Below are 23973 nucleotides of genomic sequence, written 5' to 3'. Positions count from 1 at the left end.
ACTCAATTCAATCTTTAAAAAAAAAACAACTTCAAACTCCTCTGTTCAGGAAGGCGTTTAAATCGACCCAACATTCTGACCCTTCTTTCAGTTTACCCTTCTGTACAGATGCTCAGGATAATTTGTGCTCATGTTATATCACAAATTGTTATTTGTTCAGACCTTTCTTTTTAGTATTGAATTTAGCATTTTGCTCTGGTTTATTGTCTTGTACTGTATTTCATTTATGCTTTGTATATCCTGTATTTATCTGTTTTAGTGTTCTATGCAAAAAATATTTGTATCCAATGTCGCATATACCCTGCTCTTCTTTCTGAAATTCAGTGAAGCGCCTCGATTATAGGAAAGGTGCTTTATTATTATTATTATCATCATCATCATCATCATCATCATCATCTTATCCAGATTTGTCTTAAAGATTGTTAAGGTTTCTGCGTCAACTATATATCTCCAGTTAAAATAACTCTTTCCATAAATAAGTGCTACCTCGCTTCAATCTTAAACACATTTTCCACATTACAGTAGAATATAGACAGAGCAGATTAATTAAATAAAAAGAACAGCATTAGTAAACAGTTAAAAAATCTGATTAAAAAAAAGTAAAGTAATATAAAAGAAGGGAAATTGCAATAAAGAACAAATAGCAAACCTGAAGAAAAACAAAAGGCAGGAATAAACCTAAACCATTTGTGCAATTAATTCCTGTAACTATTGTCCAGGAGATGGATTTGGAGTATGGCAGGGGATGACTGTGTAGTGAATATATACTGTAGACTTAAACCCATGATTTGTAGATTCAACTTCATTTATGGAGTTGAACACCTTTATATTGATCTGCTGTAATTACTTTTCCTCAGTTTTATCACTCATCAACAGAAACAGGTGCTAGTATTTTATTATTTTACACAATAACCCTAACTGGTTCACAATGGGTGCCAGTCCACCAAACAGTATGTTATGTATTTAGACTGTAAAGCCAGAGAACCTACTTTATGTAAGAAAAAGGCAAAACATACAATTTTCAGTCAGAACAACCCCATATGATAAATCAAAACAGGTTCTAAGAGCTACATTTACACATTACATATTTATTTGAACTTAAACAGCATTTTTAAACGAGACAGCTAGGCTGTTATACTTGCAATATACATTTTCAATGGGCATTTTACTTTATGCAGAATATGACTCCTTTATCCTTCACAACAGTCTGAATCCTTTTGCAGCATCAATTTATCCAGGTGCTGGAAACATTTATTATAGGATTTTGGTCCAAAGTACCTCTATATTGGATTGACATCTGCAGACTTTTCAAATCACTGAAGTAAACTGAAGTCACCGTTATGTGCTTTGAGCCATCTTGTGATGATGCATGCTTTGTGCTTTTGTACTTTATCCTGATGAATGTAGGCATTTGAAAAAGGCAGATTATGGCCATAAGGGAAAGCACATGGTCATCATTAATGAGTAGGTACGCTCGTCCATTCAAATGATATGCAACTGGTGTTAAAAAGTCTCATTGCCACTTCACTGCACTACCACTGCCAGCCTATACTCTTGACACGAGGTAGGAAAGATCCATGCACTTCTACTGCTTATCAAAAATTCTGACCCTAATATTTATGTCTCAGTAACGAGAGATGCATCTAATTCGGTGAAATGTTCTCAATCTTCCATCATCTTGTCTTCATGATCATATCCCCACTGTAGTCTCATGTTGCTGATCTTAACTGGTAGGAGTGAATACTGGGGTGGTCCTCTGCTGCTGTATCCTATTCACTTTAAAGTCATAACATTAAAAAAAAATTACCAGGACAGGCCCAGGACTATTGTGACCTTGAATTGGATTTAGAAGGTTTGAGAACAATATGTTATGAACTGAAGTACAACCTGCTCTAATATACGTACGTACATTAGAGGTGTCACCTGTTTATCTGGAGTGTTTTTATTTGGACCATCCATCAGTAAACTACAACTCCTTGCCAATGCTGAGTTACTGAATTTGTTTGTCTTTCTGAAGAATCTTATTGTAACTCAAAATGACTGCAACCTTGATTTGGTTGTGGCACAATAGTACCTTCTACTGCACAGCTAAACACAATAGTTCATAGTGCAGCTTTGATCTTATATACTGGGGGTGGCATTGCGGCAGGAAGGTTGTAATGTGACCTACAGTAGCCACTCAAATTAACAAAGAAAAAATTTTCAAAAACTTTCTTGCCAACTGTGACTTTTCTTTGAACTTTTTTTTTTGTTGTTGTTTTTTCTTTTTTGTAAACCTACTAGTTATCAGTATAATGGCACAGGCTGAAACCAATCATTGATCAGAATGTAATAACAGTTTTGTTGAGGTATTCCAATGTCAGCATATGTTCCACACATGGAGCAGTAATGATTTCAAGGGCCTAAACAAAAATAAATAAATAAATAAATAAATAAATAAATAATTCAACATACAGAAAAATATAATAACAAACTGCACAATAATTACCATCTTTGCCACAATATCTTTACAGGAGCCTACATAAGCATTGGAGGATTTTAAGGGTTGGTGGAACCCTATGCACTGTATTAATAAAATAAATTCTAAATACAAGAGGCTTTTTGCCTCCTTCAAAAGGCCACAGTTAAAGGAATAGTCTACCCAAAAATGAAAGTACATAGTGAAAATTCAATTTGAATTCGACCAAATGTTGACCAATTCTGGATAATGGTAATAAAAAATGGAAAAACCGCCATGATAAACAGCAAAAAAAAAAAAAAAAATCCTGTAATTCGTATCACATAATTCACATGTCTGTTATCCATTCGCATGTTCAAAACCTTAAAAATGTGTGCATGTTTGCTAAAATATTCCATTAATTTCAGAAAACTCCGCACTGAAGATCAATAGGAAAGACATCCATCCATCCATCCATCCATTTTCCAACCCGCTGAATCCAAACACAGGGTCACGGGGGTCTGCTGGAGCCAATCCCAGCCAACACAGGGCACAAGGCAGGAACTAATCCTGGGCAGGGTGCCAACCCACCACAGAGGAGAGACATCTTTCCCATAATATTGTGAATCTGAAATGAAGACAGGATTCTTGAGCAATGAATGAGGGCAGAGGTGATGTGTAAGAGGCAGCAGAGTGACCCGTGTGTTTGCATGTGCTTCTGTCTTTGTAAATCTCAAACACATTTCCCATACATTGTTATAAAATATTAAATCAACAAAAAACGGTAGCTGTCATTTTGATGAAGTAAAGTAAAAATTAAAGACGTACCGACTTTCAAAACAGAAAACCCTGCAGAAGTGTGACTTAAAATTGCTTACAACTTGAAGTGGCCCTGGCGGTATTGCGCCATTGGGCAGCTTTGGAGGGCACATGGGTTGCTGGGAAGAAGAACCATTAAGCGGGCTCTTTTAGAGGGAGTCAAAAAGATGCTGAGGGTATCGCGATCATCTCCCTCAATTTGTTTCTACTCATTATAAACGCACTTAGATTGAGACTACAACCTAGAGTTTCTATCTTGGTGTATATGCTGTCCTGTGCCTGCTTGTCTGTTTGATTTCATCTTGGTTGGGTAAGTCTTCATCTGTGGAGCATTCCCATGCATTCCAAATCTTAACGCTACAACTTGAATCAGGTAGGGAAAAAAATTACGTATAATTCGGAAGGCTGTTCACATGGTTTTTCATGCCACATATTGTTGGTATTTGCTGCGGTTACGATTGTGTTGGACTTTATTGTGAGTGTCAATTGTTTACTAAGTAGTGTCGATGGTTTTGTTGTTCGTTTGTTTTAAATTATCATCACTGGCAGTTTTTGTTAAATATTGTTTTTTCTTTTCATTATTTGATTAATATATACGTTATTTTTGATCCATTCATTAAGCTGCTTATCAGAGTCTCTGTGTGAGTGAGTGTGTGCATACTGGGTCAAGGCTGGAAGTGTTTCCAGTGTCCCTGTAATAACATAAACAAACCTCCGTCTTCGCGACCACTACAACCCAGTCCCTAAACACTCCCGAATGGTATGCCATGCATACGTTTTCTAACATCTTCTTCAAAAATAAGTGTGTTTACTTTTCTACTATTATTAATAAAGCAGAGAATAAATAAAAAATAGCAACATTTTCTGTCCTTTTTGGTTTTTTTCCCTTGTTTCAAAGTATTAAAATATGTTAATATTCTGTAAGTGAAATTTAAATTATGACTTTACACTACAAACCAGTTATTTTTGATTGGAAATGAAATGTAAATATGTAGCAGTGCAAAACAATGCATTTTAAATATGGGATGATCTTATTATCACTTTGTAAAATTATGGGATAATCTATTTTGAGTACTGAGAAAAGCGCTATATAAATGTAATGAATTATTATTATTATTATTTACTATTATCGAATTATATTTAAATGTTTGTAAAATCAAACAATTCAATAAAGCTTCATTGTTCTGTTTGCAAGTCAAATTTCTGTGTTATATTGCCTAAGATGCTTTGCCTAAGATCTGCAAATGATGAAGGTATTAGGATGTTTTGTAATATATTTTGATTTTTAAAAATGTATTTGCTTATTGAAGTACTTAATCTTTAGTCAAAATGAAGTACATTAACAAAATGCTAAAGATCCTAAATTTTATAATTAATCATTTAAGTATTTGTTTATTGCCAAATCCTTAATCCATTATTTTTCGATCCTTCAAATCTGTAGTGAGAAATGAATACTTTTCATGCATTAGTAAACCAATGGATGTTTATCCTGACAATATATTAAAAAATAAAAATTTTAGAAACACTCTAAAAGGGATTACACTTAATAAATGTGATTACAGAAACAGTACAATTATTTTATATGTACTATCTATGATGGTGAAACATAAGAACAGTCTCCTGAGGTTGAGTCTTGCACTTGGATGTTGTGAATTTGCTCATGTTCCTTATCCCAATATGACTTTTTTCTCCAGGCATTCCAGTTTTTCTGCCACGTCCACAATGGCATGTAGATATAAAAAAATACTCAAAATATCTGCATTCTAATGAAAAATTGCCAAAATACAATGAAACCATCTTTTCATACTACTAGATTCTAACCACATCAACCTTAAATATTTAAGACCTACACTACCCACCTTGACAAGGTTTATTTCACCTCATTGCAGAGGCACTTCTGTGGGCCAGAAACAGAAAAATGGAAAATTTCATAATGTGAAATTCAGTGCTTAAAGTCCAAAACTTATGTTAAATGAATTACAATTGAGCAGATGTAGAAATTTTTTTACCAGTATATTTTATATGGTGTTACTTCCTTCTACTTGTTTATTACAAAAAAAATAAATTTTTCATAAAACCCAAATATGCCAATAAAATCCTCAGTTTACCTTTAGGAACCTCAGTAAGAAACATATAAATAACTAACTTTTAGCAAATGAAATTCATAGAAATCATGGTGTTCCATTACCCCCCATACCCCCCCAACCCCCGTCACCACCACCACCTCTCTAGGCTTCAGTGGGATTTTGAAATTCCTATATGTTTGCCAAAGTTTTGCTTAGTGTTGCCAAGTAAATAAACTTGTGCATAAGAACACTTCACAATATATTTTATTATCTTCATAGGTTGTCATATATGTCATCGGCCTAAATGCAGTGCAGAGGCTGGAAACTGTTAGGCCTGAAGTAGGTGTCTAATTGAATCAAAGGTACAATGTCTGTTTACCTAAAACAAAGGTTTTTGTGGTGAAGATGTAGACAAGTGCTCAGATGTTGTGGTTAGCATTTCCCCTTCAGACTTACCCATGTGACTCACCTCTTTCATGAAGAGCCCTCCAAGTTTTGACCAACAAACAAGTGCAAATAAGGTAAGGAACTGTGATAGGAAATAGCAGGTACCAGTGCCAGTTTGTTGACTTTGAAACTATGAAGAGAATAAAACAATTAGCTTGTCTAACTGTTACTTAACCACAAGATGACCGTTTCACTATTTTATTTGGAACTTTAGTGCAGTGGTTAGCACTACTATGGCTTTGATCCACCTTTCTGAATTTGAATCCTGAGCCCTGTACTGTATATATAACTGTACTGTACTGTATAAATATTGTAACCTCAGATCCTCAAATGAGTGTCTTCTTAGAATTCCAAGAGCTAAACTTAAAAGAAGTGGTGAGGCGGCCTTCTGCTGTTATGCACCTAAAATCTGGAATAGCCTGCCAGTAGGAATTCGCCAGGCTAATACAGTGGACCACTTTAAAAAACTACTGAAAACACATTATTTTAATATGGCCTTCTCATAACTTCACTGTAATTTAATCCTGATACTCTGTATATCCAATTCATTATAATAACTATTCATGGTGGCTCTAAAATCCGTATTAACCCCTACTCTCTCTTCTGTTTCTTTTTCCGGTTTCTTTGTGGTGGTGGCAAAGCACCGTGATGTTCCAACAGTGATGGATTAAAAGCCATAAGTCTGCATGACCATCATCATCAAGTCCTTCCTTGAGAACCCTAAATACAAAGAGGACTGTTTAATTTATGTGAGGTAGAATGCCCAGAGGGGACTGGGCGGTCTCGTGGTCTGGAACCCCTGCAGATTTTATTTTTTTCGCCAGCCGTATGGAGTTTTTTTTTTTTTTTTTCTGTCCCTCCTGGCCATCGGACCTTACTCTTACTCTATGTTAATTAATGTTGTCTTATTTTAATTCTTACTTTGTCTTTTATTTTTCTTTTCTTCATTATGTAAAGCACTTTGAGCTGCATTTTTTGTATGAAAATGTGCTATAGAAATAAATGTTGTTGTTGTTGTTGTTATATGATGTCTGCATGCTCTCAGTGTCTGTTTTTGGTTTTTCTTTCGAGTACTCCAGTTCACTCCCATATCCTTAAAGATGTGCAGAACAGGTTGATAAGCAATGTGAAACTGGCCTTGTGCGAGTGTGGATGTGCATGTGAATGAGCACTGTTATGGATTGCCTCTTGATCTGTCTGGTCCTGCTTTGTATCTGATGCTACCAAAACAGATTCCAGCCTTCTGAACCCATTAATTGGATTAAGCAGGTCTGTGAGTGATATGTTGTGTAAGTGATATGGTTACTTTTCCAGAGATTAGATAATGACAAGTAATGATTTAATTGGAAAGTTTGATCTTAAATAAAATTTGTGCATATTATTAAGACGTCCTAATAGCCTTAATATTTTTATGTTAGTATTTAATCAGATGACTTTAAGCTTGTACATTTTAAAATAAAATAGCACAAGCTTGCTTCATATGATTACAATTGGAATTTACTTCTGAGATTGTCCGAATAGACTTACATTGGGGTGTCTCTATCATTTTTAAAAGATTTTACATATTAATCGAATCTGACTAGGATGATGTTAAACCGTTTTTGGGTTTAGTAGTGTTAATATTTAGGTGGCTTATGTAATTGGCTGAGCCTCTGTCACACGCACTGTTTTGACCTTCTTGGTGATGTGAACCTTAAACCCAGCAAAACACCATTTAGGAGACGGGGCTCACTTGATGACCTGACTGATGTTCACCCAAAATTGTGACATTGTTATAGTAGAGAGGTAGACAGGAAACGCCACACTCTCGGTTTGACTAAGTGATAGCACCCTTTTAGGCAGACCTATGTGCGTTTATGTTGGGTTCCCTTGCTGTTTTCTATGATGCCTGTATAAGATGGAATAAGTTTTGATGAGCCACCTATTTAGTGTAATGCACTTTGTATTTGAAAATTTAATAAAATTATTTTTTTTTTCTTTCAATTAAAAGTTATATATTTTGTTAATTTAACCTTAAATCATTCTAAGAAAAAGAATAATCCATCCACCATTTCTAAACTATTTTCTTCATGGTAGGACTTCAGGTTACCAGAACATATCTTTGTTGCTTTAGGCACAAATCAGACAGAACTACTGGATAGAAGAGGAAGGAATATAGAGCTTTCTAGAACTTTATTTTCCCCAGTGGGGAGTATGGCTTGTTAAAGAAGCTGAATAAGTAGATAAAACCTATGGTCTGAATGCACACAAGAATGACTAAAAATTAAAACAAAAGAAAACTTCTGGCTTTGCAGTCACAGTAAGGCAGTATGCAGGTGTATTGCTGTTGGTCATAATGGCACTCAGTGTTGTCTTTCTCTCCTCCCCTACTTAGTCCAGAGGGACTCGTAACTGAGCCAGCCTTTTTAATTTGTTGATTTGATTTGCCTCTCTTGAAGTGATGTTACAGGCCCAGCAGGTGAAAAATGATATGTTCAATTATACTGCATTTTAAATTTGTAATTAAATTAGACTTTGCTGAAGTGTGTGTGTGTGTTTTTCCCCTTGTTGATCAGTGCCAAAAAGACTACTTGAATCCATTGTGATTTAATGAATAGGAATATACTGTGAAAATGTCCAAGAGGTGAATACTTGTTATGGGCACTGCAATTACTTTTGTTGCTTACAAGATGTCCTAGCAAATGTGAAAAGTTTGCCTCACTGATCAGCCGAACATGTCTGCAGAGTGAAGTGAATAACTAGAATCCTCAAAACATGAATGAACATAGATGAAGATACAAACTGGATATAGGAGTGTCAAATAATGTACATCATATAAATAAAAACTGACATCAGTGAGAGCTGTGATGAGTTAAAACAAAGATGGGTGTACAGTTAAGCCATATTTCAGCATTAAGGAGCATCAAAGTGACAATAAAGAGTTAATAATAGAGTGTAGAAGCTGCAGGAGCTCACTTTGATTATAATTTATAATTTTTTTCATTGCACCAATTCTACTGGCCATGTGCATTTTTCTTTGTGTTCTGTTTTCTTCTTGCATCTCAAAGATGTATAGGTTTGAGCAATTGTTCATCCTTAATTGGCGAGTGAGCCCAATGGTGGACTTTTGCTCCGTCCAGTGTTAGTTCTGGCGTTTTGTTCAGCATTTCCATAATAGGGTCTGGATGTAGAAGGTTTGGAAAGAGATGAATGCAAACATTTATTTATTTATTTATTTTCTTTCTTAAAATCTATAAATTGTCAACTTTGTCAGTTATCTTCATCTGAAGGATGGTGACTATCAGTGATAGTTATTAGCCTTTCTAGATAAGTGTTGCACGTGTCACTGAAGACTACCTTTTACATTTTGGCTAATATTTTCATATTAAACATTCATGCAAAATTTTAGATAGTAAATAAACATCACTTACACTGTTAGTTTGAAATCATTTTTTAAAGCCACTCTCACTCACCTTCTCGCATGATGTTCTTCCTCAGTGGCCATGTCAGAGAGCTGTGGTTCACCACACACCCAATTTCTTCCCCTGGGCCCCATAGGTAAGTCTTGACATGCAGAATGGAGCTGATGTTGTAGGTTCCATCATGAAAGAGTGTGGGAACATCTGGCAGAATAGAGTGGGTCACTTCATGAAGAGAATGGTCCCAAGACAGGGTTATATTTGGAGGGTAGAAGCCCACAGCACTGCAGATCAGGAGGAAGATGTTGGGGTTTTCACTTGATGTCTGGTAATGAAGGTCCAGCTTGGGGACAGCTGTGACATGAAAATAAGTGGACACACATAGCTTAACTCTTAACAGATAAGGTTTGTATTTTACAGGTACACTATTAAATCAAGGAGTGACGAACATTTTAGAGAAAAATACAATTAGAATATTAAAAAAAAAAAAAAGAATACTCTGCATGTCTGTAGCCAGGGGGACTTCGGACAGGTCCTTTGAACCCCCATAAACTCAAGGCCACATTAATACATCAGTGGTTCCAAACTTGAAAGGCCCCAAACTTAACCTCCACTCCTCACTTCCACCATTATAAACACGATAAATGTCAAAATTGAAGTACAGGCATAGAAGTAGTATAATAAAAAATACAAACATTATTTTGAGTCAATTTAAATTTCCTGTTCTGTTCATTACAGGGTTGGTGCCCAAATAAATTTAGCAGAGGGGCACTGCATTTTCATGGGGTCTGATATGTGATTACAGTACAAATTAATCCCACAGTATTTTAATTTCACAGCAAATATGCCGCAGAGTACCTAAGCAAAAAAGACGAGCAAGCAGAGCTTTGTAATACAGAGTGCAACACTGCAGGTTCACACATGATGACAATACAAATGCAGGTGTGTCCATCAAATATGTGGCACTTACACACATGCTGAAACTCAGCACTCAATATACAACACTGTGCAACTGGAGATCATAAAATAAAACAAAATAAAAAAAATAAAATAGTTCAGCCTTTGACTGAATGCTGCTATGGTAAGCTGTCAATACTGATCTAAAGTCAAAAAAATCTTTATTAAATATTGCAGGCTTTGGTTAAGCTATAGACATATCTTGGTTTGGACATAGTAGACATACCATCACAAGGTAAAAGACTTGAAGCAATTAACATTTTAATATATAGATGAGCCTGTTTTTTTTTAAAAAAAAAACAAAACTGGCTACTAAATTAAATTCATACACTTTTCCACAAAGCAACTGTCCAAGAAGGACAAAATGGAAACCTCAAGGGACACGTCTATTGAGAACCCCCTAATCGTTAAGGTAACACGATGCCTTGAATGTGAATGTTTTGTTGCACATATTTTTGACTCAGTTTTGTCCCCCACTCTTAGTTCAAGGCCCTGCAAAATATCAGTAAAGTACTATCTAGGAAAAATGAGACATTTCACAATTAATGACACAATAACACAATTAATCTCTTTTATCATAAATGTGAACTATATGACACCTGCTCTGATCATGCCTTAGCCAGCTGTACTTTTTCTTTTAAAAGTGTTATTTTTTTTTTAGGACTGATTGGACATGTTTATAGTCTTGAGGATTTACGTGGAGTAGTGGTGGGTGCTGCCATGGTGTTGCCATGAATGTCTGCTTTCAGTAAAACTTGGATTTTTCTTTTATTAGGCAGTTTTTTTTCCCCTTTCATATGCAAAAACACCTTTGTGAGTAGAGCCCCAGGGTGAGCTCTAGAGTCTCCCTGATTGTGTATTTGGACATACTCAAAAAATAAAATAAGCTGCCGTGAATCAGCTTGTTTTACCTATACCAGGGGTCCTCAATAACAGTCCTGGAGGTAACATTTCTTGCAGGTTTTTGTTAATTAGAAAGCAATTCATCCCAATTTTAGTTTCATGGCTTGTTAGTGCTTTAACTCTGCTATGTCAGGTAATTCTCATATCTATTTTCTTCCCCTTTCTAAGGATATCATTCAAATGATTTGAAGGCTAAAATGGACGAGTAATTCTCAGTCCCTCATTTTTTTTTCTCTTCACTTTCCTTCCAAGTATTTAATTAAACCCAATAGTGCACAATAAATACACACAGGGGTGTAAATGGCAACAAGCCAAAATGGAGAAATGCTGGTCTCTTCATTTGCATGTTATTGTTAATTAGGAACAATTAAAAACCAAGAATACAGCTGTTTAAGACTAAAATTAGCAATAAAGGTTAAAAATCTTAACGAGCGAGACAACTAAAATGCAGCAGAAGTGTTACTTGAGCAATAAGGGCTTCTTATTAAGCAATTAGGTTGGAAGAAAAACCTGCAGCCACTGCAGCCCTCCAGAGCCCTGTTGAGGACCCCTGACCTATACCTTTTGTGGCAAACCAGTTTTTCAAAATGAAAAGAGCGAGGAACTAAAAGGAAAGTTAACTGGTTGTCTTGATTTGTTTTAGAAAACAGGACAGTTAATCTGGAAATGAAGACGACAAGGTACTTGGGCTTTCAACTGGACTTGTTGTGCTCATTGTTAGATTGCCATCTAGTTTGCTAAATAAATTACAAAGCGTTGAGTAAACCATTATCTAACACTTGATATTTTGTTAGGTAACATAAGTTAAGTATAGATAAAAGTCAGTTGTGTGTTCCTCACAATTCAGAAAAAAAAACTTGGAATATTAGTCAGATGTACTAAATTAGGCAGGTAATTGTGGCATGAGGGACTTTCAAAAAGTTTCCGCAATTTTTTTTTTTTTTTACTCCGTTAGTTTATTAAGAATTTCAAAAACAAATGAAATCACTTTTCTACAGTCATCTTTGTTTGCGATGCAAACCAACTTTTTTAATGCCCAATTACTCCTTCTCCTGCCTTCACTGTTTCCAACTAAAATATGAAAGTGTGGAAACTTTTTGAACTTCCCTCATATATTTTGAGTATAGAGCCATGCATCCGTGGTGCTGTATACAATTCATGAAAAAATGAGGAATACCCTGGGGAAAAAAAACAAAACTAATTTGTCTTGAGAGAAAGGTTTAGCCTTGACTTATGCCTGTTAAAAAATAATTGGCTCATTGCACCGTTTTGTAATTTCTTTTTCTCCATAGTCGACGATGGTTTAAACAATTGTATAAGGCATCTTGAGGTGAGTGAACTGTTAGATGTTTGAGTTACTGCTTAAAACAAACAAACAAAAAACAGTCTGTTCATAAAATATGAGTTAAAATAAGTTTGTGTGAAAAGGCAAATTGAACGTGTTATATTTAAATGAATAAAGCCAAAGTAATTCAGTTTTCTTGCTAAAGTAATTACTAACAAAAATGGAAAAACAATAATTCTGATATGCTATTAAATCAGTTTTAATCCATTTCTGTATTATGAATAAAAACTGCAGTACAATTTTGTAAAATGCATGATTATATTGTGTTTCAGGTAATGCATAATGTTGGGAAACAAGGCACAGGGTGGGCTGGAAGGACATTCCATCAGCTTTCTTGAAAACACAGATTATTCCTGCCTTGTGCCCAATGATTGCTGGGATAGGCTTCAGCTTCCCCACAGCACCGCTACATGAAGAAACCAAAGATTAAAAATGCCACTTACTGTTAATAATAGAATTTAAGTTTATGTTGCTGCTTCAGCTTTACATGTGAACATTTATGACAGTATTATGTTAGTAATGTCAAATATTGTGTTCTATTTTACAGTTATTTTACAGGGTTTATTTGTTTAGTTCATCTATAAACAATGTGGCTGCATATTGTATTGAAATTAACAATTATTTGGTATTGGTTTAAGAATTAGAATGAGAAACAAAGCTGTGCGCTAAATATAATACAAAATAAATACTGTTTCAGCCTATCATATCTTTTTTTTTTTCTAATCTTTTTATTAGAAATCCTTAGGCCACAGAAATATAGTATAGTATACACTAAAAATTAACAAAATAATAAACTGAAAGTTCTGTGTTTTGGAAAAAAGTCCCATACCCTCTGCACTGTTGTTCTCATGTTTGGGATACACGTCTACTGCATCACCCACCTAAATTCAAGTCACCTACTTTTGCTGAATGACCAGAAAGGTGCGATAAGAATCGATGTATTTATCAGACTTAATTGTGTCATATTTGCTGACTCAAATCTCAAGTCCTGTTCCTCAGCCAAATCCCAGCCTGTGTGGAGTCTACACGGCCTTCCCAATTTTTCATGACTTTTCTTGCAGGTACTCCAGCTTTTCTTAACAAAGACATGGATGTTAATTGGCTCAATGTGTCTGTTTTTCATTGTGTGTTTGTTTTAAATAATAGTCTCTTCAACCAGGTTTAGTGTCTGTCTTGAACTTGATGCTGCCCACTTAGCCTGTAATCTCTCAGCTCTGAAATTGATAACTTCACTGTGCTTACTGTGAATGAATGACAGCCTTGTAGTTCTATCGGCTCAAATTCCAATTGTTTGTGTGGAGTCTGTAAGTTTTTTATATGTTCATGTGCTTTTCTCTGACTTCCTCTTATCTCCACTAAGATGACTGAACTTTGTTAATATTATGGACATGTCCTATGATGGCCTGGAATATTTAAGAGGATTGACAGGGACTGATTTATCAAAAGATTGTATTAAACTCAACAGGATACTACATACATTTTATTATTTTAATGGAAATGCTAAATTGGCTTGGTATTAATGAGTCTGGGGGTGTGCATTAATGTAGTCTGTAATGGAATGACACCACTTCATGTAGCTGAAAAAAATTCTTTCAAGTAACATATAAGGTAGACATTTTCAGAAACAAGTAGAAATATATACATGTGATTTTTATTTTATTTAAAAAAATGTATACATTAATCTGTGAAATTAGATGTTTTTTTTTCTACATTTTGAGTTGTCACTTACCTCTCACCTCCACTTGTGAGCTCTTCCATATAAACTCTATTTTAATCGTCCCACACATCACAGAACAGTTGAAGTAACCAGAATCTGTAACGTTCAAGTCCGTGATGACCAGAGAGCTCCATTGAGACTCAGTGCTGATTGAAAACCGTCCTTTACCCCGAATATCCGTTTCCGCGTCTTCACTGCTTTTTTGATGAATGTGTCTGTGCCGCCAGAAGAACAGGGCATCTTTACAGTCTTTCTCTTTATTTACGCTACAGTTTAATTCAAGTCTCTGTCCGATCAGTCGAGTGGCCAACTGGGGGGTGATGAAGAGATCGTCAGCTAAACTCAAGGAGACACCTGAAAGAAATGAATGATCAGAAAACAAATGAAGATACTATGAAGTTTGCATTTCGTGTGATCTTTTATTTACTATATTTTCAAAAAATGTTTAAGTAAAGCATAAAGTTGGTCAAAGCAATTATGCACTTAGAAAGAAAGCAGTTTTTACCGCTGGGACATTTGTTGTAAATTTTCGATACATTACGAAATCCAAGGCTCGGGGTAAAATGTGTCAGAATCCTGCCTTGTAGCAGATGAAGCCAGGAGAAAACTAAGCGGGACGATAGTCAAGGGGATATATAAATAAAATTCATAAGTCAGGGACATGGGGATGGAGTCAGTCCTTGACAGAAAAGTGCGAAATTGCAGGCAAGTAAATTGGAGATGCTCTGACTGTGACCTTGGGCAGGGGATTAGATAGTTACGGCAGAGGACTTTATCCTCTGAAAATCTGACTAAACCGTTACTGCCGTGTAGCTTGTATGAATTGTAACCGTTTTGTCTGTGAATTAAACGTGATGGGGTCCACTTTAATTAGTATGGAATAGAAAAAAAGGATGAAAAGAGCGATTTTCTTTATCGTGGCCATCATAATGATTTCTTGCAATGCAGAGCTAGAAAAGGGTGATGTAAGAAGGTAATGTATATCTTTTCACATATAATCCAGTTTAACGGAATTCTTATGTTCTCGAGAAACACCGCAGTTGCAGGGTACGATAACCCACTCGTTAATATATTACATTGCACGACAAATACTTGCTTTAACACAAAAGTCTATAATCAACAATCCACGCGTGTCATTTTACACAGATCCTTTAGATTTTTTTCTATTAATTAAAAAAATTAAGAATTCACAATGAAAAGATACCATTTGCTAAAAGTAAAAAAAATAGATTTGCTATTCTGCGGTTGGTGGAAGAAAGAGATTCAGTGTTTCAAGTTGTATAAATATTTAACCAAACATTACGTTTCTCTTCGACTTCCCTATTCATCACGCAATCTTCACACTTTATCAGTAACTATAGTGGTTGATGTAAAGAACACAACATCTTTGTTCATGCATTCGGCTTTTATCTTAAAATTCAATTGATTTTAATTTGACCGGTTAGTGTTCAAGATTCAAAGCTAAAGTTTCAAAATCCGTAAATACTACAGAAACTTAAAGATTTTTCAAGGGATTATAAAATCCAAATAAGAGCTGTAAGAGAAATAAGACGTTTGTGCCAAAATATGTTATCTTTGGATTAGTGTTCTTTTGGTTCAGATTCAAATTAGTCATTTGAATTTATTCCAGTGCTGGTTTTAATACTATTAAAATAATAAATAAATGAATAAATACATTTGCAGACGAGTCTGTGTTTATCGTGAATGTCTCCAGTAATTTGGTAGTTTATATTGAAAGAAATGTTTTATTTCCATGTATTTAAATACATTTATGCAAATAATAAGATTAAAAAGCACATTTTGTGAAATTGTTCATTTTCTTTTAAGAGCTATACTATTTTGTCATATGACTTAAACAAGAATTTTGTAAAGAACGTTAACCAAGTGATCATTGTTCTGTTGTACGATTTTGACCACAGGCATTTCTAAAGAGTTTTATGTTACTCACCAGTCAGATATGCGGTCAAAAGTAATGCTGTTGTCCACGACATTCTCTGCAGTTCAGCTCATCTCTTGTCTGCACAACTAAAAGCCTCACACTACACTCTGACATTTCCTCTTCCTTTTGGTTACCTTAACATCAATAGTAACAGTGCACAATAAATAGCTGAACAGATGGCAAACAAAATACAATTTACCAATAAAAATGATCTCTTCATGAAGTACAGTTTAGAATGGATGTTTTACCATTTTTGAGGAGCAAAGAACAGAAAACCCTTTCGGCAGCATCTGACCCTTCAGGTCTTTAACAAAACAAGAGCAGGACATCAGTTAACAAATAACGAACACAACCAGATAATTTCTTCAGCAATGTTTTGGAGAAAAAGTATGCACATCTGCAGATGTCTGTCTGTAGTGCTTTTGTCTGTTCCACATTGTTCTTATCCGTGCATGGGCACAACGTCTCAATCACGCACCTCAGGAAGCCGATAAAGCAATTGGGAAAGATGGCACCCTTACATGCAGGTGCGACTAGCTCTAATTACCTCATAAACTCCCCGCAACTACACAAGCTCATCCATAGAGACTTCCACGGCCAATGGATTATTTAAAACACCCAGATCAATATTGTTCTTGAATAGATTTAGACAAGGAAATGTTACAAATGAATATACATATTTGATTGTACATCTCTGTAGCACAGATTATTAATTTCCAGTCTGGTTTAGCAGATTGCCTGGCCTGAGGACAGTAATGACAGCTCTGTCTTCAGTATGGCGAGGACATTCTGTTATGATCACTATTTTCGAAAAAGAAATGGACATCATAAGAAGTTCCTCAAATAAATGCATTCAACCTCAAAAAGACATTGTTAATGGTATGAAGTATAATCTGAAGTAAAGAGATCAAGGACAAGGTATGAAATTCCTCATTATTTAGCAACAGGTATAAAGGTACTATATATATAAATAAATTGTATTATTATCATTAACACAAATAGGAAGAAATCCTAAAGGCATGAACAAAAAACCTAAAAACTGTTCTAAACCAAGAAATGAAACATTCAGGCAATTTTAAATTAGAAAGCTACCAGGAAATGGATCCCTAAAAAGAAAACAAATTCACACAAAGCTCAACAAATAAAAAAATAAAAGAAAAAATTGGAAATTAGAATAAACAGAAAAAAGTACAAGGAAAGGACTCAGCATTGCAGCAATTAGACAGGGACTGAAAGTTTCCTTAAGTAGATTTAGACTGAGTTATCATGCTTATGCAGATGATACTCAACTCAATTTCAATGTTAAAAGTGTAATTTCATCAGACTTTTCTCAGCTCACAACTTGCCTCAGTGAAAATAAAACCTGGATGGAGCAGGTTTTTTATCACATCCTGCATTGATTTTTCTAACTCCCTATTGGCAGATACTCCTTCATATCTTCTATCACAGCTCCAGTTGATTCAAAATTCTGCTGCAAGAGTCGTTACATAAACCAGCAACAGCGAGTACATAACACCCATCCTGCTTCACCTCCTCTGACTCCAAAGCTTTAAATGGCCTTATACATTTAGTGACATCAGTGATATTCTCCATTATTATGATCCTGTTCGCCCATTAAGGTCTCCCAGTTCTGGTAATCTTGTTGTGCCCCACACTAACCTGCACTCTATGGGTGACAGGGCCTTCAGCTCCATAGCACCCAGACTTTGGAATGACATCCCGAAATTAATTAGATCAGCTGACTCCATTCATTCTTTTAAAAAACAATTTCAAACTCATCTGTTCAGGAAGGTGTTTAACTTAACCCAATATTCTGACCCTTCTTTCAGTTTACCCCTCTGTACAGATGCTCGGGATAATTTGTGTGTGTTATATCAAAAATTGTTACTTCTTAAGACCTTTATTTTTAGTATTGAATTTAGTATTTTGCTGTGGTTTGTCTTCCATTTATGTTTTGTATATTCTGTATTTATCTGTTTTAGTGTTCTATGCAGAAAATATTTGTATCCAATGTTGCATATACCCTGCTTTTCTTTCTGAAACTCTACGAAGCGCCTTGAGCATAGGAAAGGTGCATTATTATTACTATTATTATTATTATTATTTATCATTAGTATTTATTAGTATCTAATCCAGATTCTTCTTAAAGGTTGTCAAGGTTTCTGCATCAACTATATGTCTCCAGATAATATAACTCTTTCCATCCCTGGCTTCAATCTTAAACACACTTTCCATATTACAGTAGAATATACACAGAGCAGATTAATTAAATAAAAAGAACAGCATTAGTAAACAGTTAAAAATATCTGATTTAAAAAAGTAAAGTAATATAAAAGAAGGAAAATTGCAAGAATATACATTAAACAAGAACAAACCGCAAAACATGAAGATAAACAAAAGGCAGGAATAGACCTGCAAAAAATGCTTAACATCTGTACAATTAATTCCTGTAACTATTGTCCAGGAGATGGAGATGAAGTGTGGCAGGGGATGACTGTGTAGTAAATGTATAGACTTAAACCCATGACTTGTAGATTCGACTCCATTTATTGAGTTGAACACCTTTACTTAGATCGGCTGTAATTACATTTCCTCAGTCGTATCACTCATTGACAGTAACAGGTGCTTGTCTTACTTTTATTATTTTGTACAATAACCCTATCTATTTCACAATGAGTACCAGTCCACCAAACAGTACGTTATGCATTTAGACTGTAAAGCCGGAGAAAACTGACTTCACTTAAGAAAAAGGCAGAACATAGAATTTTCAGTCTGAACAAAACCATGTGAGAAATCAAAGTAGGTTCTAGGAACTGTATTTACACATTACATATTTATTTTAACTATAGGAACATTTCTAACAGCTAGGCTGTTATACTTGTAATATATACTTTCAATGGGCATTTTACTTTATGCAGAATATGAGTCCTTTATGGACGCCCGTCCATTCAAATGATATGCAACTGCTGTTAAGAAGCCTGATTGCCACATCACTAGACTACCACTGCCAGCCTGTACTGTTGACACAATGCTGGAAAGATTTGTGTACTTGTGCTGCATATCCCACATATATGACCCAAATATTTATATCTCCGTAACTAGAGATATATCTAACTGGGTGAAATTTTCTCAATCTTCCATCATCTCATCTTCATGATCATATGCCTACTGTAGTCTCATGTTTATGATCTTAACTGGTAGGAGTGGATACTGGGGTGGTCCTCTGCTGTTGTATCCTATTCATTTTAAAGTCATAACACATTAACAAAAAATTACCAGGACAGGTCCAGGACTCTTGTGACCTTTAATTGGATGTAGAAGGTTTGAGAACAATTTGTTATGAACTGAAGTACAACCTGCTCTACATACATACATAATACATATTTGAAGTAGAAGTGTAATAACGGGAGGTGAGGGTAATAGGAATGGCAAGCTTAGCGGCATATGAAGGTTTCAGAACTAGTAAAGGTGTCACCAGTGTACCTGGGGTCGTTTTATTTGGACCATCCATCAGTAAACTGCAACTCCTTGCCAATGCTGAGTTACTGAACTTTTTTTTTTCTTTTTGAAAAATCTTTATTGTTAATCTCAAAACGATTGCAGCCTTGATTTGGTTGTGGCACAATAGTGCCATCTACTGCACAGAACAAGTCACAACTAAACACAATAGTTCATAGAGCAGCTTTGATCTTAACTGCGGGTGGCATTAGGGCAGGCAGGCTGCAATGTGACCAACAGTAGCCACTGTTTAGACTCAAATTAACAAAGGAAAAGGTTTTCAAAAATGTTCTTTCCAACTGTGACTTTTTTCTTTGATTTTTTTTTTTTTGTAAATGTTATAGTTATCAGTATAATGGCACAGGCTGAAACCAATCCATGATCAGAATGTCATAACAGTTTTGTTGAGGCATTCCAATGTCAGGATATGTGCCACACATGAAGCAGTAATGATTTCAACGGCCTAAACAAAAATAAATAAATAAATGAAATAATTCAACATACAGAAAAACAAAAAGACAAACTGCATAATAATGACCAATTTTGCCACAATATCTGTACAGTTCATAAGCATAGGAGGATTTTAAGGATTGTTGGAACCCTATGCACTGTGTTAATAAAATAAATCCTAAATACGGGAGGCTTTTTTTTCCCCTTCAAAAGGCCACAGTTAAAGGAATTTCTACCCAAAAATGAAAGTACATAGTGAACATTCAACTTGATTTGAACAAAATGGTTACCAATTCTGGAAAAAGGGTAAAAAAAATGAAAAAACCTCCATGATAAACAGCAAAAAAAAAAAAAAATCGTATAATTCGTATCACATAATCCACATGTCTGTTATCCATTCACATGTTCAAAACCTTAACAATGTGTGCATGTTTGCTAAAATATTATTAACAGTTACTTCCAGAAAGCTCAGCACTGAAGATCAATACGAAAGACATCTTTCCCATAATATTGTGAATTTGACATGAAGACTGGATTCTTGAGCAATGAATGAGGGCAGAAGTGGTGTGTAAGAGGCAGCAGAGTCACCTGTGTGTGTTTGCATGTACTTCTGTCTTTGTAAATCTCAAACACATTTCCCATTCACTGTTATAAAATATTTAATCAACAAAAAATGGTAGCTGTCATTTTGATGAAGTAAATTTAAAAATTAAAGACGTACCGACATTCAAAATAGAAAACCTCACAGAAGCGCTACTTAAAATTGCCTACAACTTGCAGTGGCCTTGGAGGTATTGCGCCATTGGGCAGCTTTGGAGGGCACATGGGTTGCTGGGAAGAAGAACCATTAAGCGGGCTCTTTAAAAGGGACTCAAAAAGATGCTGAGGGTATCGGGATCATCTCCCTGAATTTGTTTCTACTCATCATAAACACACTTAGATTGAGACTACAACCTATATAGATTACAGTTTCTATCTCGGTGTACTGTATATGCTGTCCTGTACCTACTTGTCCATGTGATTTCATCTTGGTTTGGTAAGTCTTCATCTGTTAAGCATTCCAAATATTAAGGCTACAACTTGAATCAGGTAGGGCAATAAATTACGTTTATTTAAGAAGGCTGGTCATGTGTTTTTTCATGCCACACACTGTTATTTGCTGCCGCCACTGTTGTGCTGGACTTTATTGTGAGTGTTAATTGTTTACTAAGTAAAGTTTATAGTTTGTTCAGTTTTGTGTTTTTAAATAATTATCACTGGCAGAGAATCCGGAGGGTTTATCGTATGCATTTTGTTTAATATTGTTTGTTCACTTTATTATTTGATTAATAAATACGTTGTTATTGATTGATTCATTATGCTGCTAATCAATGTCTCTATGATGGTGAAACATAAGCACAGACTCCTGAGATCGAGTCTTGACCTTGGATGTTAGGCATTTCAGTTTTTCTGACACATCTACAATGACATAAAAAAATACTCAAAATATCGGCATTCTAATGAAAAATTGCCAAAATACAATGAACCCATCTTTTCATATTACTAGATTCTAACCACATCAACCTTAGATATTTAAGACATACACTACCCACATTTTCATAGTTCACATCATCTCAGAGCAGAGGCAATTCTGTAGGCCAGAAGCAGAAAAATGGAAAACTTCATTATGAGAATTTCAATGCTCAAAGTCCTAAACTTGTGTTACGTAAATAAATTACAATTGTGCAGATGTAGAAAATTTTTTTTACTAGTATATTTTACATCATATTACTTCCTCCAACTGTTTATTACAAAATAAATTATTGATACAATTTTCATAAAACCCAAAGAGTGCCAATAAAATCCTCAAAGAGTTTAAGAATCTCAGTAAGAAACACCTAATTAACTAATTTTTAGCAAATGAAATTAATAGAAATCATGGTTTTTGGTTGTCTGTTTGTCTGAAACGTTCATATTTGTTAGGTGGAGGTTTTTTTTTTGTGGAGTTCAGAGAGAGTTGCTATTGACTGTTGTACTGACCGTGATTTATTTATTTATTTTTTGCATTTATAGGACTGAGTAGGATTTTGAAATCATACAGTTTGAAATTCCTATATGTTTGCCAAAGTTTTCCTTAGTAGTGCCAAGTGAATAAACTTGTGCATAAGGACAATTCACGATATATTTTATTATTATCTTCATAACTTCTCATATATGTTATTAGCCTAAATGCGGTGCAGAGGCTGGAAACAGGTAGGCCTGAAGTAGGTGTCTAATTGAATCAAAGGTACAATGTCTGTTTACCTAAAACAAAGGTTTTTGTGGTGAAGATGGAGACAAGTGCTCAGATGTTGTGGTTAGCATTTCCCCTTCAGACTTACCCATGTGACTCACCTCTTTCATGAAGAGCCCTCCAAGTTTTGACCAACAAACAAGTGCAAATAAGGAAAGGAACAGTGATAGGAAATAGCAGGTACCACTGCCAGTTTGTTTTATTCTCTTCAAAGTTTCAGAGTCAACAATTAGCTTGTCTAACTGTTACTTAATCACAAGAGGACAGTTTCACTATTTATATTTGGAACTGTAGTACAGTGGTTAGGACTACTATGGCACTGATCCCACCTTCCTGAATTTGACTCCTGAGCCCTGTGGTGTATACGTGAACTCTTCATGCTCTCTCAGTGTCTGTTTTTTTTTCTTCTTCTTCTTCTTTTGAGTACTCCAGTTTACTCCTGCATCCTTGACATGCCTGTTTGGTTGACTAGCAATACAAAACTGGCCCAGTGTGAGTATGGATTAGCTGTCGGTCAAAGTTTGAGTCCTGCTTTGTACCTGATGCTACCATAACAGGTTTGAGGATGCTATTTTGTGTAACGATCTTCCTCAGTAGCTGTGTCAGAGAGCTGTGGTTTACCACACACCCAATTTCTTCTCCTGGGCTCCACAGGGAAGTCTTGACATGCAGAATAGAGCTGATGTTGTAGGTGCCATCCTGAAGGAGTGTGGGGACATCTGGCAGAATAGAATGGGTCACTTCATGCAGAGAGTGGTTCCAAGACAGGGTTATATTTGAAGGGTAGAAGCCCACAGCACTGCAGGTCAGGAGGAAGATGTTGGGGTTTTCACTTGATGTCTGGTAATGGAGGTTCAGCTTGGGGACAGCTGTGATATGAAAATGAGTGGAAACACATGGATTACTGAGAATTTAAATTCCCAACTCTCAACAGATAAGATTTGTATTTTACAGTTACACAACTAAATCAAGGAGTGACAAACATTTTGGAGAAAAATACAATTAAAATATATTAAAAAAAAAAAATACTCTGCATGGCTGTAGCCAGGGGGAATTTGGACAGGTCCTTTGAAAGATCCACCCCACCAAACTCAAGGCCAGATTAATACATCAGTGGTGCCAAACTCAAAAGGCCCCAAACTTAACCTCCACTCCTCACTTCCACCGTTATAAACACTCCTAGAGTATAATGGCACCTCTGTTAGGCTATGCCTTTGCCTTTGTCTTGCCCCACTCATTGCAGTTGTGTAATATTTTTGTATTTTTTTTGTTTATTTTGTGACACTAGTCATATGCGGTTTTCCAGCCGTGTTAGTGTACGATCGCATTTCATTGATCAACATTAGATCAGTAATGGAAATTTTTTCTCAGCATTGCAACTAAAGTATCTATCTATCTATCTATCTATCTATCTATCTATCTATCTATCTATCTATCTATCTATCTATCTATCTATCTATCTATCTATCTATCTATCTATCTATCTATCTATCTATCTATCTATCTATCTATCTATCTATCTATCTATCTATACCTTTTTTCCTCTGCCATTTGTGAATGCTACATTGTTCAGCAGCTTTTTCCCACTGTTGATTAACAGTACCCGAGTCAACCTGCGGTCCCCTCGGAGGAAAAAGAGCAGGTGTGCATACAAGGTTTCGGCGTCTATGGCGTTGTGTTTCTGGTGTGGATCTTACATCTTTATTTGAGGATTATTGAAGCAGC

The 23973-nt window shown here is 35.4% G+C and overlaps 1 gene segment (V, D, J or C); it reads right to left on the bottom strand.

Moving 5' to 3' along the window:
• Positions 1-16422, bottom strand: part of LOC114661874 (immunoglobulin heavy constant gamma 2B-like) — a 185140-nt gene extending 168718 nt beyond the window's left edge. The window contains 3 exon segments of the C gene segment in view: positions 9222-9521; positions 14102-14443; positions 16038-16422. Coding sequence covers positions 9222-9521; positions 14102-14443; positions 16038-16080 — 685 coding nt within the window.
• Between the last annotated feature and the right edge of the window lie 7551 nt (positions 16423-23973).

Source organism: Erpetoichthys calabaricus, chromosome 12 (assembly GCF_900747795.2).
Source record: "Erpetoichthys calabaricus chromosome 12, fErpCal1.3, whole genome shotgun sequence".
Classification (NCBI taxonomy): Eukaryota; Metazoa; Chordata; class Cladistia; order Polypteriformes; family Polypteridae; genus Erpetoichthys; species Erpetoichthys calabaricus.
Note: the sequence above shows the minus strand (reverse complement) of the source record. Positions and strands in the feature narration are given on the sequence as shown.